Genomic DNA, 17586 nt, shown 5'->3' with positions numbered 1-17586 from the left:
GCAGGATTGCTAGGGCTGATGATCTCCAGCCTAGAAGACACAAAACCAAGCTCAGAGAGAGACCCTGCATTGATGCTGAATGTGTCAAATGGGGGAAAGCGAGTCAAATAATCCCACGTTAACTCCAAATAGAGTATTTTAAAGTTTTTCTTTATTAAAAGGGAACTCATGGATCACATAAAGGAAATAGGAATGGGGTCTGACATCCAGCTGTGGCTCACGGGAAGAAGAGACTGAGCGGGGCAGGACCAAGGCTTTTTGGTACCCAAAGTCGTGCCTCAACCTGGTCTAGCCTCTTAAAGGCCATTTGCTGAAGGAGGTTCTCCATCACAGCATCAAAGGAATAGGTGATAGTAATAGAGGAAGACATTCAACACCATCCCTAGCCTGGCTTTACACCTGCATTCAGGCATGCACATCTGCATGCACATATGCACACACACAAATTAATTAAATTTAGACAATCCTTGAATCCAAGGTTGTAGAATACTCATGGATATTTCATCCCAAAACATTAATCTTTGTAGACTACATTTCTGTGTAAGTATGAGGTAGGCACACCATAGTCACTGTGCTAAGACTATGTAGGACCAGTACCCCCTAACACCTACTGCTCTGTGATACCACCTCTGTACGGCACACTCCTATTCAGACACCTCTGCTTACACTGCTGACTGTCCCGACCTGTCACATGTCAGAGGCAGGCGGATCTATGAGTTTGAGGCCAGCCTGGTCTACAGAGCTACTTCCAGGACAGCCAGAGCTTCACTGAGAAACACTGTCTTGAACCCCACCCCCCAAATATATGTATTTACACACATACATAGACACTGATAGATCACAACCAATATAAAATAGCAACAACAGCCAGGTATGAGGAGATGGCTCTGTGGATAAAGTACTTGCCACACAAGCGTGAGAACCAGAGCTGAACACACAGAACACACACACAGTAGTACACACCTGTAATACATCTCACACAAGGCAAGGGACAAAGAAGCTCAGAAACCCATGGGCCAGCGGAGCTGGCGTACACAGTGAAGAGCAAGAGACTCTGTCTTGTGAAAGGGTCCTGTGGCAGGCAAAGACTAACACTCAAGATTCCTGTTTAACCTCTACACATAAGCCACGGTACCCATACTCGAGGACACACACATCATATATACACATTAATAAAAAAGCAGGTGGAGTAATGCTCCATGTAGTTCTTTAAACTTTAGAAAATAATAAAGTGATGCCTGTTTGAGCTAGCTGATGGTCACTTAGCCAGCTGATTCCTTAAACAACAGCTCACTGGCTGGTACTGTCAGATTGTACTAGCATATCTGTGTAGATAAGGTATGCAGGCAGCACACTGCTTTCTTTGTTTCCATGATGAGTGCAACCAGAGCCTTCCCTATGCTTAGTACACGTGGCACTACTGAGCCACACCTCCTCCAGCTCCTGGTTTGTTTTGATTTTTGGAATGCTGGGGACAAAATTTAGGATTGTATGCATGCTAGACAAGTGTTCCACTGTTAAACTACAACCCCAGGCACTATTTTATCACTGAATTCATTGCAAGCTAATTTCACATTAAAAATTCTAATTTTTTTTTTTTTTTTTTGTTTTTTTTGAGACAGGGTTTCTCTGTGGTTTTGGAGCCTGTCCTGGAACTATCTCTTGTAGACCAGGCTGGTCTCGAACTCACAGAGATCCGCCTGCCTCTGCCTCCCAAGTGCTGGGATTAAAGGCGTGCGCCACCACCGCCCAGCCTAAAAATTCTAATTTTTGTTGGGCAGCAGTGGCACACACCTTTAATCCCAGCACACAGGAGGCAGAGGCAGGCGGATCTCTGTGAGTTCGAAACCAGCCTGATCTACAGAGTGAGTTCCAGGAGAACTCTGCAGCCAAGGCCACACAAAGAAACCCTGTCTGAGCCAGGCGGTGGTGGCGCACGCCTTTAATCCCAGCACTCGGGAGGCAGAGGCAGGTGATCTCTGGGAGTTCGAGGCCAGCCTGGTCTACAAGAGCTAGTTTCGGGACAGGCACCAAAGCTACAGAGAAACCCTGTCTCGAAAAACCAAAAAAAAAAAAAAAAAAAAAACCCTGTCTGAGACAGAGAGAAAGAATTCTAATTCTACTGAGCCTTTAACCCTAGCATTTGGGAGGCCCAGGCAGGGAGATCTCTGAGTTCAAGGCCAGTCTGATTTACAGAGCAAGTTCCAGGACAGCCAGGACTACACAGAGAACCTTGTTTCAGGGGTAAAAATTATGTGTATGGATATTTTGCGTGCATGTATGTTGCTTATACACCACACGCATGGCTGGTACCCCTAGAGGTTAGAAAAGGGCATTGGATACCCTGGAACTAGAGTTACAAACATTTGTGAGTTGCCATATGGAAGCTAAGAATCAAACCCAGGTCCTCTGGAAGAGCAGGCAGTATTTTTAACTGCTGAACCATCTCTCCAACCCTCTAGTGTCTCTTTTGAGAGAGAAAGAGAGAGAGACAGACAGACAGACTGACTGACTATATAGGCAAGATGGTCCATAATCCCAGCACTCAGGAGGCTGAGGCAAGAGAATGGTGAGTCTGAGCCCAAATTGGGCTATATAAGGAAACCCTGACCTGAGGAGGTGGGGAAAGGTAAAAAAGAAGGGAGACCTAGACTCTCCCAGGGCACATTAATACAGCTGGAAGAGCAAGCATCCTTCAGTGGACACTCCACTGGCCCTCCAGCAGTCAGATCTCTACCAGGACCTACCTGACTTCTCACAACAGCTGAATCTGCCACCTCTGATCAAAACAATGATCAGATTCAAAAACTAAGCAAAAGCACCCTTATGCACCATTAGAAAAGAACAATACTGTGCATCACATACTGGTCACTGTCTACTGGCAACAGAGACCCTGCCCCCAGAAGATTAATATTTAGAGTTTCGGTTCACTGAGTATACAGTCACAGTGGAAAGGAGTCAAAGTCTGAAGCTTCTAAAAACAGAGAAAATGTGGACCTGATTTGATTTGTTCTTAAGGATTTCTGTTCTAATGGCATCTGGGTTTTTTTTTTTTTTTTTTTTTTTAGGGCGCCTCACACTTTCCAGGGATGCACTGAGTATTTACAGATGGGTAACAGGATACTTTTGGTTTGCTCTAAATAAAGAATGACAATGACAAATGCTGCCAACTGTGGAGAAAGGGGAACCCTCATTCGTTGCTGGCAGGATGTAAAATAAGCTAGCTACCTTGGAAAGTTGAGTGTGGAGCTTCATTTTTTTCTTCTTCCTTTTTTTTTGTTTTTTGTTTTTTGTTTTCTGAAACAGGGTTTCTCTATAACAGTCCTGGCTGTCTGGGAACCCACTCTGTAGACCAGGTCGACCCCGAACTCACAGAGATCTGCCTGCCTCTGCCTCCTGAGTGCTGGGATTAAAGGTGTGTGCCACCACACACAGGTAGTGTGGTACTTTCTTAAAAATTAAACCCAACCCTACCCTATAGGATAGCCTGGCAATTCCACTCCAGTCCTGGGTGTCACCCAGAGAAACAAGGACAGGCAGTGTCACAGACTTGCATGTGAATGACGGTGGCAGGACTGTTCTTCGTACAGAGATGGGCATGGGGCACACGCCTGTAATCCAGCACTGGGAAGATGGAGGGAGAAAAACAAACGCCAGCTGTACAGGCCTAGAGTGGAGTGGTGTAATAATAAATAACATCAAATTACTGATTGGATTTGGGAGATGGCTCAGTGGATAAAAATGCTTGCCATATAAGCACAAGGACCTTAACCCAGACCCCATGGACCCACCTAAAGGCAGGTGTGTGGTAGCACTCATGCTTGGGTCTATAAGAGGCGGAGACAGGAGAATCCCCAGAAACTTGCAAACTAAGCTGACACATACAATAGTAAATAAATCCCTGCTTCATACAAGATGGGAGGCAAGGACACCCAAATCTGCCCTCTGACTTCTACACAAACATCTCAGGGCACACATACACACACAGTATGAATACACAGAAGATAAACTGAGCCATGGCACAACATGGATGAGTCTAAAAAGTCTAAGAAGCCAGGGACAAAAGCAGCCCTGCTGTGTGACTCCATTTTTCATGGAGTACCTGGCAAAGGACAATCTATGAAAACACAAAGTAGAAGTGTCGCTGACTGGGCATGGAACAAAAGAGATGTGGCAGCAGACTTCCACAATGATTAATCAAGAGTGAAAAATCTGAAGAGATGCAAGCAGAAAAAAAGATATTAAACTAGGCCTGAGGATCAATACGACAGGCATGATGGAGGCTGAGTCCTCCTACTTGGACTTCATCTCGGGTGACCGACAGGCCATCAGGATGCAGTCCCTGATATCCAGGGTGACTCAGACCAGGAGTGTGCAGAAGCTAGCTGGAGACATGGGCAAGCTGGCACCCAAGAGGGCAGAAGGACAGGCATCGGGAAGTACCCCAGATAAGGAAGTCAGCAGACAGCCTGAGAGCAGTGATTTCAACACCTCAATAGTCTGGCCTTGGTCCTACAGGCTAGGAAGTTCCCTCCTTGGCACAACCCAGCAGTGTCTTCTCTGAGCCCATATCCCAAGCCAGCCAGGCTGACTGAGAGCCTCCTGGAGGCCTCTGTGGCCAGTATTCCAGCACACCCACAGTCCTGGGAACCCAAAGTGGGTTCCCACAGACCTCTCCCACACCCACAGGCTCCACTCTCCTTCCGCCTCCCCATGGTATCCAGGTACACCATCACCGCAGGCTGTTAGTTATAACTGTCAGCTAGAGGGGTTGAGCCAGGTCCTGCCCTCAGGTGAGCAGCCTCCACACGGACAGGGACTGTCCCCGCATCAATCATCCCTCTAGCCAGTTGCCTAGGTCAAAAAAATCTTAGTCTTTTAAAGTCTCTTTTTCATTTTTTTTTAGAACATAACTTTTTCAGGAGAGAAAGGGGAGCTGACAATCACTTTATCTGGTTTTGGTTTATTTTAAAAGCTGGTTTTTTTGTTTTGTTTTGTTTTTCGAGACAGAATTTCTCTGTGGCTTTGGAGTCTGTCCTGGAACTAGCTCTGTAGACCAGGCTGGTCTAGAACTCACAGAGATCTGTCTGCCTCTGCCTCCCTAGTGCTGGGATTAAAGGTGTGCAGAGGCAGGAGGTTGGGTCTGTGAGTTCAAGGCCAGCCTGGTCTATAGAGCAAATTCCAGGACAGCCAGGGCTATGCAAAGAAACCCTGTCTCAAGAAAAAAGAAGAGTAAGGAATATACAGAAAGGTCAAAAGACAAGGGCTGTGAGAAGACCAAGAAAACAAATGAGAGATGGAAAATATCGAGAGCAAATTAAAAATGAAGAGATTCTTTTCTACTTTAGGAAACTATAAACAGTTGAGAAGAGAGAAGTGACATCTGCGCAAGTGGGCAGGTACATGGGAGTTCTTAACACAACTGTACCTACTCTGCTGCATTCAAAATTGTTGGTGCTAAAAAGTTTTATAAGCATCAATGCCACAGAAATGGCTCAGCAGTTAAGAGAATGTATGGCCCTTGCAGGGGACCCAAGTGTGATTCCTTGCACCTATGTGGGGCAGCTTACAACTGCCTACTACTCCTGCTCGCACATGCACATACACACAGACACACATAAAGAGAAAGAAAACGAATCTTTTAAAGAATCAATTGATATTCCAGATTTGGTGATCAAGTTCTTCCAGTCTGGGTTTCTAACCTGATCAAGTCCATACTTCCCAACCTCAAGCAGAGCAAGACCATCTTGAGCCTTTTAGATAGGCCTTCTCTGGGCAAATGCCATCTACTTAGACAATAAATTAAGACTAAGAAAAGATTCTAGGGATGGAGAGATGGCTCAGAGGTTAAGAGCATTGCCTGCTCTTCCAGAGGTCCTGAGTTCAATTCCCAGCAACCACATGGTGGCTCACAACCATCTGTAATGGGGTCTGGTGCTCTCTTCTGGCCTGCAGGCATACACACAGACAGAATGTTGTATACCTAATAAAAAAATAAATATTAAAAAAAAGAAAAGATTCTAGCACCAACTATGGAATAAGTTTAGGGAAGATGTTACAAAAGAGAACCATCAAGTCACTTGGCACAATCACAGCACTACACTAAGTTAGCACAAGAGAGAAATCAACTGCAGAACCACTCTAGGTTTGCTTCTACCACTAAGGCGGGATATCAGGTTGGTATATAATGGCCACTAAGGCTGGCCGATATAAATGCTGCCAGTGTTTACCTGATGATACCAGGCAACTGGCATTTTAATACTGGAAATGTTGGACAGGGAACCAGGAGACATGGTCCTAGTGTGTTCTGTTGCAAGTTTTCTTTCTAATTCCTAAGCTTTACGATCTCAGCTCCATTGATTATGCAGTAAAAACAATCTGTAAACTTTGAAATGGGAGAACTTAGAAGTTAGGAGTTCTTAGCTCTGGTTGGGAACTACTGATAAGATGTACCAGAACCACGAGGCCATGGGAAGGCAAAGAAAGCGGTGTGGCTGAAAGAAAGGACAAGCACTTCTCTGGGCAGAACTCCTATATCTCTCTGTGGGATCTTCAAAAGGAGCCAGACTGACCTGTGGTTAAGAGTCACCTTACTCCAGACCATTTGTATCTACAAACAAAAGCCAGCATTGCAAGTACGCCTGTATGGATCTGGCCAGGTTTCAAATCCAGACTCTGTGTTCTTCAAACTCTATGTTCACAAGACTGATGCTTCACGACTAATGCAAGGTGTTTTACAAGACAGCTGTGTCCAGGTCCACATACTTCTTGGAACACTATTAGGAAAACGTACAAGGTTTTGAGTCATAATGATGTCATCTTCTGTTCCCCAAATATGCTAACCTGCTGACAACCCTGTGTAAGCCTTAGAGAACTTTAAACTGTGGGTTACCATAGCGGTTCCTAGTGTTCATTCCAGATCTATCCCTTAGAAAATGGCCTTAGAGACAGAAAGAAAAAGACCCACTTTTAGAAGCACTTTAAATGTTGAGTTTGGATCGTGAGGGTTGTTCTTCCTTCCTTTCTTCTCTCTTTCTTTCTTTTTGAAATCAAGGCATATATTTCCGGCGAGATTTGAATTTCTCTTAGGGATCCTCGCCTTGGTCAGTCAATCGAGCACCCTAAAGCAAGCAGGGAAAGAGATTCCACACACCTTCAAAGCGCCAGGTACAGGCGCACGGAAGGGCGGAGATCGCGGACAAGAGAAATTGGGATTAAAGTTGTGTGTAAGGGTAAGCAGGGAAAGGAGGTTACCACCGGCGTAAGGAAGGCAGCGGGGATCGCAGGAGCGGCCTCCCTGGTCCTTGGGGCTTTAGACAGTCACTAGGCCCCTTCCCCAAGACCTCAAAGCTGCAGGGACCAGACTACCCGAGGCACCCGCACCGCGTAGTCCGTCGCGATAGGGCCGCGCAGACCCCTAGCTTGGGAACCAAACTTAGAGAACCCGCAGGGCCGAAGTTGGTTCATCCTGGAGCAGCTGTCGCGCCCCGGTCTCCACCCCCTGTCCCTGTCCCCAGTCCGCCAGGCCTTACTTTGAGCGCCAGATGGTGGACGCGGCCCAAGCCTGGGTCGACCATCAGCTCCAGGAACGCCAGCAGTGATAGCAGTCGCAGACAGTAGGGGCCCGAGCAGCTGACGGGCACCGGGACTGCCATGTTTGTTCCAGCATCACCAGCTACTTCCTCTCCCACCCACTTCCGGGTCAAAGTGCGACACCCCGGAAGTGCTCCAGGAAGGGGGTGCGGCCACCACCTCTGAGGTCCTTAAGATCATTTTACTTCAAAATACAGCTCTTTGGTCACGCAGGGATTTCAGCGGGCCATCTCGGGACTTTTCAGTTGACTTCTCAGTGCAGACTTCCGGTGAAGCCCCTCTGAGGACCCTGAAGCGTTTGCCATGACAACCATGGCGGGGCAAGACCAACCCGGGCCTCCTTTCTGCCTTGCCGGGCTTGGGGACCTGGACCAAAGGCTGGAACCCGCAGTGGCTGCCACACACTCCCTGGCTGTGGACTGGTCTGTCGTCGGTGGTAAATAACTTAGAAATTGCTGGCTTGTCTTAGACCGCTTGATTTATTATTATCCTAAGCCCTTTACCACAAACCACAGGCGAAATAGTTACAGTAACAGGATTTATTGAGTGTATATGAAGCAATCATCTAGGCTTTTTTTTTTTTTTTTGATGGTATTTAATCTTTGGGACAATCTACTCTGATAAGAAATAGGGGTCATACTTCTCCCCAGCTATACCTAAGCTCTGAGAATGGTCATTTGGTTCAGGCTGAGCCAGGAATCACATGGAAATTTTTCACTGATGATCATTTTGCTCATGTGATTTCATGCCACTACTAGAGTCTGAGCTGTAATGTCTTCTATTTTTGTCCCTGTGGAAACCTTGCTTCTGGTCCTTGGCACTTGAGGACTTGGTAGGAGGTCCCTGATAGCATTGTTTATCAAGGAGTTACAGGAAACAAGTATATTAAAAGTGCTGATTGTCAAGTGTGTTTACTTTTTAAACACCCCCCCCCCCCAGCTTTTCAAAACAGTTTCTCTTGCTGTCCTGGAACTTGCTTTATAGACCAGGCTGTCCTCGAACTCACAAAGACCCATGTCCCTCTGCCTCCAGAGTGCTGGGATTAAAGACGTGTACCACCACTGCCTGACTTTAGGTCCTTGTTTTTAACTGAACACACAAGTAATGTATGTTCATGTGGTGTGTCTGTGTGTGTGTGTGCTAATTATTTAAACAAAACAGGCTATAATAAAAATGACTAGGAATCCCTATACCAGGCAGCCACCAATGTATAGGTGTGTGTTGACACCTATGACAGAATCAGATTCCCAAAACTTCTAACTGGAAATAGGAATGGAATATAGAATTTTTGTTTGTTCTTTTTTTTTTTTTTTTCCCCAAGACAGGGTTTCTCTGTGGTTTTGGAGCCTGTCCTGGAACTAGCTCTTGTAGACCAGGCTGGTCTCGAACTCACAGAGATCCACCTGCCTCTGCCTCCCGAGTGCTGGGATTAAAGGCGTGCGCCACCACCGCCCAACATTGTTTGTTCATTTTTATATATGTATGTGTACCATGTTCAGGTACCTGAGGGTAGAAGGTGCCAGAAGATAGTGTCAGGTCCTGCTGAGCCATCTCTTCAGCCCAACGTGATGCAAAACAGTCAACTTAAAAATTCATTTGGAAGCTGGGCAGTGGTGGCATATGCCTTTAATCCCAGCACTTGGGAGGCAGGGGGATCTCTGTGAGTTCAAGGCCAGCCTGGTCTAAAAGAGCTAGTTATAGGACAGGCTCTAAAAACTACAATGAAACCCTGTCTCAAAAAACCAAAAAAAAGAAGAAAAAAAAATCACTTGTCACTAGTGGTGTTGACTCACACCTTTGAGAATCTCTGAGTTCAAGGCTAGCCAGAAATACACAGGAAACCCTGTCTCAAGAAAGAAAGAAAGAGAGAGAGAGAGAGAGAGAGAGAGAGAGAGAGAGAGAGAGAGAAAGAAAAGAAAGGAAGGAAGAAATTAAAAAAAAAAAACACAAATCATTTGGTACAATATAGACATACAGAACTGAAAGTGAGAAGGGACTCAGTTCCCCATGTCAGAATCTTCAGAACTGACAAATCTAATCCTTCTCTTGACTAAAAACCAGTGCAAGCCTAGTCACACCCTCTTCAAAGGCAAAAGTAGAGCAGGTAGGTGGAGACACAGAGGTGTAGTTTATCTTAAAATACCTGTAAGTTTCAGGGAGGGAAAGACAGTAACTACTGGTTGGTGGCTGTCCTTCTCTTCCCTTGGGTGTTGGGCCATCTCTTTTGAATATGCAATCTTCCATGTTTGAGCAGGATTTTCATTTGACCCCACCCCTCTACAGATAATGAAGCCTAGAGCAGGAAACTCTAGAATTAATCTTTTGCAGCTCTTTGCGGAGAGATGGGAAATGGTTTTCCAAGTGAACTTATGTGATCTATACGTATGTTGTGTTGTCTAAAATCAGGAAAGTCTGCCAAGATGCATATGTTCTTTTTTCAGATGAGGTTTGGTTGGGTGAACTAACTCAGAGGCAGTCTGTGTCTGCAGAAATGACCCGCCAGCACGCTCATATCCACCCTACTCACGAAGCCCAGAGCAAATCCTCTGTCCTGCCTGCTGTAGAGAAAGATCATTGCATGCTGGGTTAGACTGGACGCCTCCGTAGGGAACCCAGGTCTGTCCGTTTTCTTTCCCAGGTATGAACAGTGCCAGGGAATGCTATGTGACTTTCCAAAGGTCACACAGCCTTTTGAGGAGTTTCGTGTATGTGTGTGTGGGGGGGAGTGTGTGTGAACACAGGTTTCCTGGAGGCCAAAAGAGGGTTTCAGAACCCCTGGAGCTGGAAGGTGGAAGTGAGCCCTATGATATGGGAATCCAATTCAGATCCTCCACAAGAGCAGGGCGCATGCCTACTGCTGAGCTGCCCCTCCAGCCTCAGCTTTCTGATTTTTGTGATTTTGTATTTTTAAAAAAGGTAGCAAGCTGGCATGGTAACATAGCTTTGACTTCAGGACAGGAAGTCTGAGATAAAAGTCACCTGTTGGGGATGGAGCTTAGCAGCCCAGTATGTGCATGAATGTGATCTGGGATTCAGTTCTCCACACCAGGACATTTAAAAAATCCTGAAAAAGAGAATAAAAGTGTGAGAAATCTGATACTTTGCTTTGGGGAGCAAGAAGAAAGGCTAAAGACGGTTAAGGAGAAAAAATGTAAATGTTTATGTGTATACTTGTATACCTGAGTGTACGTGCATACATGCCATATGCATGCAGGAGCCTGCAGAGGCCAAAAGAGAGCATCAGCTCCTCTGCAGCTGGAGTTACACATGGTTGTTGGCCACTGTGTGGCTGCTGGGAACTGAAACTGGGTCGTATGGATGGCAGTCTGTGCTCTTAATTGAGCCATTTCTCCTGCCCCTACATAAGTGATTTTTACTTAAGAAAAATGTTTAACAGATGAATTTTTCAGAGAGATTTTCCTTTCTGATGTTGTAATACTGAGACTTCATACATGCTAGACAAGCCCTTGTCCACTGGTCCCACCCTATCTTTTACTTTTTAAAGTTCAGTGCCTAATTGATGATAATAATAATCTGGACTAGAGAGATACTCAGCATTTAAGAGCACTTACTGGCCAGGAGGTGGTGGCGCACGACTTTAATCCCAGCACTCGGGAGGATCACTCAGGAGGCAGAGACAGGTGGATCTCTGTGAGTCCAAAACCAGCCTGGTTTATAAAAACTAATTCCAGCAGAGCAGTGGTGGTGCTTGCCTTTAATCCCAGCACTCAGGAGGCAGAGGCGGGGGATCTCTGTGAGTTCGAGGCCAGCCTGGTCTACAAGAGCTAGTTTCAGGACAGGCTCCAAAGCTACAGAGAAACCCTGTCTCGAAAAAACAAAACCAAAAAAAAAAAAAAAAAAAGAAGAAGAAAAGAAAAGAGAAAAGAACTAGTTCCAGGACAGGCACCAAAGCTACAGACAGGACCCCCCCCTCCACAAAAAAAGCACTTACTGATCTTTTTTTTTTTTAATATTTATTTATTTATTATGTATACAATATTCTGTCTGTGTGTATGTCTGCAGTTCAGAAGAGGGCGCCAGACCTCATTACAGATGGTTGTGAGCCACCATGTGGTTGCTGGGAATTGAACTCAGGACCTTTGGAAGAGCAAGCAATGCTCTTAACCACTGAGCCATCTCTCCAGCCCCGCACTTACTGATCTTATAGAGGACTGGAGTTTGTTCCCAGCACCAATATGGTGACTAACAGCCACCCATAATCCCAGTTCCAGGGATCCATTGCCCTCTTCTGGCCTCTGTGGGCACCTGGCACACATACAAACATGCACATAAATATAATAATAATAAAAGCCATGCATGATGACACACACATTTAATCATAGCACTTGGGACACAGAGGCAAAGGTAGGTGGATCTCTGTGTGTTCAAGGCCAGCCTCGTCTATATAGTGAATTCCAGGACAGTCAGAGCTACATTGTGAGACCCTGTCTCAAAATAATAATTAATAAGCTGGAGTTGGTGGTTAAGAGCACTTACTCTTTGTCCAGAGAACCCAAGTTCAGTTCCTAGCACCCATATCAGGAAGCTCACAACCACCTGTCAGTCCAGCTCCAGAGGATTCAATTTCTTCCTCTGGCCTCCATGGCACCTCACACACATATACACATGTAAACACATAAGTAAAAATAATAAAGACCAATAAATAATAAAGTTCAATACCACTTTTTAGAAGGTCTGTCTTTCAGTCTGACTAACCTGAAAACAGAATGTCCAGGTACCTTCAGGTCTTCTTAGTGTGACAAAGTATCTATTCCAAAGAAGATTTCTGTCTCGTGGTGGTGACACTTTTGCCAAACGTTGAAGTCTTCAGTATTTCTTCATTTTTGAGCCTGGGAATTATGACAAAACTTGCACAAGACCACAGCAGTCCAGTCTGCCCGTGCTTTGTGGGAATGTCTGTCTTTGTGTGTTTGGGAACTCTGTGAACTCAATGGTTATTTTGAAATCCAGAGGAAGGAGCATGGAAGACCCCTTACAAAGTCTTAGAAAACCTGTTACCAGGAGTCGGTGCGGAATGTCCTTTCAATGCTGGGTCCCAGAAAGGTTTAACATATGACTTCCTACTTTCCGGAAAAGGTCATTTGTGTAACCAGGATGCTGTGACCAGCACATCTTGTTGAGTAACAAAACAAGTTATGCCTGCTTCTCCCTGGCAGCGCCTTCCAGGGGGCAATAAACCAAGGCAACTACTGGAAAAGCCTGAGGTCAAGAAGGGCAGAGCTAAGCCGGGCGATGGTGGCGCACGCCTTTAATCCCAGCACTAGGGAGGCAGAGGCAGGCGGATCTCTGTGAGTTCGAGACCAGCCTGGTCTACAGAGCTAGTTCCAGGACAGGCTCCAAAGCCACAGAGAAACCCTGTCTCGAAAAACCAAAAAAAAAAAAAAAAAAAAGTCTTCTCTTCCCACCATGAGTAACCAGGATAGAACTCAAGTCGGCAGGTTTGTGGCAGCTCGTTTGCCCAACAGTTCTGTCTGTCTTTCCAGAAGAGTTCTTTCAGACCCCAAAGCTAACACCGTAAGGAATCAGAGGCTTCTCAGAACTTGGCAACATCCATTGGCCATGTCTTCCAGATTGTGGTGGAGAATTTCAGCATCTCCTGAGACACAGAAGAAAACTTTGAGAACATCTTTTTGGCAACTGAGAAAACATCAGTCCAGTAGCCCCAACACACCTTCCGTGGGCTGAAGGTGCGATGGAAATGAACTTGAGAATCATTTTTCAACCTAGGGACACTGTATATAATCTGCCCAGCTCCAGGCAGCCCATGTTTCATGTTTATACTGTCTTTACAGTCCTTCAGAGAACTCCATCGTTGGTATTAAAATCTAGTTGCAGTTTTAAGATTACACTCACTAGAAAGTTCCTGCTTTTATCCTGTTCCTAGTTCTTCCGCTTGGCTGCTTCTGGGGTCCCAAGAATGTACAGCCAGTTCTCAATTTACCATGACTCAATCAACAGTTGTGAGTTTCCTGGAATACTAAATGCTTTGTTTTGTACTCAGGTCATTTCAAAGCCAGCCTTGGCTACATAGTGAGCTTGAAGTCTGCCTAGACTATGTGGAACCCTGTCTTAAAAAAACAAACAAACAGTAAGCTAGGTTTGATGGCACACCCCTCCCAGTACTCAAGAGGCAGAGGCAGACAGATCTCTGTGAGTTCAAGACCAGCCTGGTCTACAGAGTGAGTTCCGGGACAGCCAGGGATGCACAAAATAGAAAAGGAGTTTATTGAGATTTAACTCCATTGTAAGTAAAGCTATGGAAAATTTTAAGCTCCACTCAGATAAAAACCATTGACGGGGGCGTCATTAGGAAATTAGTGGTAGACAACCAGTCGTCTTGCCCTGCCGTTCTAGCCAAGGGTCTAGCTCTAGCAGTGGTTGTAAAGTCTTGCTTCCTTACTGTGGCACACAGGAAAAGGAAAGGAAGCTTGTACTTGTGCCCTCTTTGCTCAACCCTTTGCAGATATTTTCTTTTAGTATTGAAGAAGCCATGAGGTCATTGTTCCATTGTAAGAGAGGAAACTGAGGTTTGGAGAAGGGAAGCTCTGAGCTGCCGGCCCTGAGCTCTGCATGTCTGAACTGCGTAAAGTGTGTTTGCCCAGCGTTTCAGCCTCCTGGGAGTCTGTGAAGCCCCCTTTTTGTGAATGAGGAAACTGAAGCACAGATGGCATAGGTTGCCAGAGGCCACATGCCTAGTAAGGACTTAATCTCGGATCCCCAACAATTAATTATAAAACCCTATCTGCCACTGAACAGATACCTACCTACAAACCCCAAATGAGATGTTCATTATAATTCCATGCAGGGTGAGCACTGTCCAAATCCCTGATAGATTTGCTTCTGACTACTCAGAAGTACCTACGGAAGCAAGAGGACCACCCACCAAAGTTGTGGGCCAGCCTGGGCTATGGAATAAAACCTTGTCTCGGAAAATAAGGGCTCAGAAGATGGCTCAGCCAGTAAAGGCACTTGCTATCAAGCCTGATGACCTAAAGACAGTTCCTAGGAACCACATGGTGAAGGAGAAAACAGCTCCCACATGTTGTTCTCTGGCCGCTACGTGTGTGCTGTATGTGTACTCCCACACACATACTAAGTACATATAGAAATATAAAAACTTTATAAAGAAAGCAAACCTCTGGACAGGGGTGGCACGTGCCTTAAATCCCAGCCAGCACTCAGGAGGCAGAGACAGGTGGATTTCTGAGTTCAAGGCCAGCCTGGTCTACAGAGCTAGTTCCAGGACAGGCTCCAAACCTACAGAGAAACTGTCTCAAAAAAAAAAAAAAAAGAGGGGGAGGGAAATGGGAAACGGGGAGCAGTTAGAAATTTTATTAAAAAAGAATAAAAAAAAATATTCTTTCTTTAAAAAAAAAAAAAGAAAAAAAAAGAAAAGAAAAAAAAAAAAAAAGAACAGCAGACCAATCAGCCCAAGAGCTTATGCAGGCTGGGTCTGTGCTGTGTTCGTCAGATGCCTCCCTTTAGATTAGCCCTTTCATGCCATCAGATCATTCGAAGGCACAGACCACAGCTTTGTGAGTCAGGCTGGAGCAGGTGTGCAGCTGGGTGAGTATTTGCATAGTGCGAGAACACCCCTGCTAAAAGGTCAATACCGCATTTCTCTTCCATTTTCTGAAGCTTTTGACTGTAAACATTTTCCAGTTGCCCTGCAGACTTAAAAAAACAAAAACAAAACCAGTGAGAGGCGCTAAGTGGGCCCAGTTAACTTGGCTCCTGAACCTCCTGTGGCTTTCAAGGGTCCCCTAACAGTTTAGGCATCTCTCTCTTCTACAGTCTTCTGCTTCTGCTTCTTTCTCTGTAGGGCGCAGGTTGTTCTTCCCCCGGCTACACTGTTTTTTGCAAGTGGTCATTCTAGTTTTCTGAAGTCAAGATTAGATCATTTTGTGGACTAAGAAGGAAACAACCAACAAGCAGAGGCACAGGTGACGATAATGATGACGCAGGCAGGGTCTTGCTAAGTAACTGGCCATTTCCAACTTTGAGTAGACAATACCTGTGTCAGTGCTGGGCCTGGGAAGATGGCGTAGTGTGGCTCAGAGCACTGGCTTGATTCTCAGCACCAACATGTTGGCTCACAACCTATCTGTAGTTCAGTTCTAGGGGATCTAACACCCTCTCTGGCCTCCAAGGGCAGCAGACACGAATGTGGTACACTGATATACATGCAGACAAAACACCGGTACACATTAAAAACTGAAACACAACCACAAAACAACCCTGTGGCTTAATTGACATTGCTTACATTTTGAAGTCCTCTAACTCACCCTAGCTGGTCATCCTGACCCTTACATATCCAGACCAGACTTGGAAAGTGTGGGGACAAAATATTTAAAGACACAAAGGATGGGGGAGGCGCTTGTAACTGACAAAAGAGCCCCAAACAGTTTTGATGGTTTCAATGTAACTACCCCACAAAGGAAGTAGGAGGTCTTGAGGTTTGAGGCAATGTTCTGTGCTCCACCCCTCCTTCCTTTTTCTTTCCTTCCTTTTACTTTTTAAACAAAGTATTATTATTATTATTATTTGGTGTTTGATTTTTTTTTTAACAGTCTTACTATGTAGCCCTTGGCCTGGAACTCACTGTGTAACCCAGACCTTTAACTCCACCTCCCTATGCCTCCCACCACACCCTTATTGTTATCTAGCTGTCTATTGTTTATTTATTTATTTATTCTGTGAAGGTTTCACTTTGAAGTCCAGGTCGGCCTGCTTGGTACTTACTAGTGGCTCAGGTTGGCCTCTTCCTGCCTCTGCCTCAAAAGTGCTGATACTACAAGTGTGGGCTTGCAGTCCACACACTGGGGTGAGATTCACCCTTCAAGGAGAATCTTTGAACAGGTTGAAGAGAGCAGGGAGTGGAGAAAACCTTTAGAAGAGGGACCTGTTCTGGAGGTCATGGCCCTGGAGAAAAGGTCTGCAGTAGCATTCAAAGAAAGAAAAGTTGTGGAGACAGTCTGAGGGATTCTGAGGAAATAGTTGAAAACCCCCAGATTCCCCACAGCTACTGAGAAATGACATTCTGTGGAGTTTTGGAAAAGTTAATGATCCTAATTCTGCACTAGCTACCCACTGGCCAGTTCACCTTGGTTCACACCAGTAGGCCGCGGGCGACTGGCAAACACTACCTCCCTTTGGCAGCTGGGGCTCTCCTACTAGAGGTGAAATCTGTCCAAGAACACCAGCTTGGAGGCTGGATTTGAACCCTCCAAGTTCTCAGTGGGCCCTAGAGATTCTGCGGTCTGTCAGCACGGTCAGAGGATTTCATTACTGAGATTCCTGGCTGAACACGTAGGAAAGGGCTTGTTCTACAGATTATAATTTAATCCCAGCACGCAGGAGGCAGAGGCAGGCATATCTCTGTGAGTTCGAGGCCAGCCTGGTCTACAAGAGCTAGTTCCAGGACAGGAACCAAAAAAGCTACGGAGAAACCCTGTCTCGAAAAATCCAAAAAAATAAAATATAATAATTATTTGGGTGCTCATCCTCGAGTTCCTTCCCTGGTTTCCCTGATCTGCTCGGTCTCTATTTGCCTCAACGTCCCAGTGTACACAATGCACGACGTCACGGTTCAAGGCCCCACTCCCAAGCACGCTGACCGGCTCGTTAGCCTCCACGGTGGCTGGATAGTGGGAGAAACCGCTCTGGGAGCCTCTAAGGTGGGCGCCGGTGGCCGCTGGGCGAAAGTTCTGAAACGCAAAGCTGTGCTCGGAGCGGTGGGTGGAGGGCAGATCGCGATGCAGTGTCGTGATCACGAACGGGCCAGTCTGCAAGCAGAGAGCGCGGGTCCCGACAGCGTAGGGCGCACTAGCTGCCGAAAACCGACGACACGGAGAGGTCCCGAAGGCCTCGCGTCCTTCCGGACCCCCGGGCAACCGGGCCAAAGGGAGTCTGGGGGCGGGACGGTCCGCTCGAGCTGTCAGTCCAGCCCCTCCCAGCCCCGCCTTTCGTCCC

The 17586-nt window shown here is 46.1% G+C and overlaps 1 protein-coding gene and 1 pseudogene across 1 annotated transcript in view; one reads left to right on the top strand and one right to left on the bottom strand.

The window, feature by feature from the left end:
- The window catches only part of Gpr107 (G protein-coupled receptor 107), a 62234-nt gene extending 54562 nt beyond the window's left edge, over window positions 1-7672 (bottom strand). Inside the window, exon 1 of the mRNA XM_057754888.1 lies at window positions 7533-7672. Within this exon, the coding sequence (XP_057610871.1) occupies window positions 7533-7655 (123 nt within the window). The 5' untranslated portion in view covers window positions 7656-7672. The remainder of the gene's footprint in view (window positions 1-7532) is intronic.
- LOC130864779 (cAMP-dependent protein kinase inhibitor gamma-like) lies at window positions 4274-4749 on the top strand (annotated as a pseudogene).
- Window positions 7673-17586: the final 9914 nt, after the last annotated feature.

This window comes from Chionomys nivalis, chromosome 22 (assembly GCF_950005125.1).
Source record: "Chionomys nivalis chromosome 22, mChiNiv1.1, whole genome shotgun sequence".
NCBI classification, from domain to species: domain Eukaryota; kingdom Metazoa; phylum Chordata; class Mammalia; order Rodentia; family Cricetidae; genus Chionomys; species Chionomys nivalis.
The sequence above is the reverse complement of the archived record's forward strand: the minus strand, read 5'-3'. Positions and strand labels throughout refer to the sequence as shown.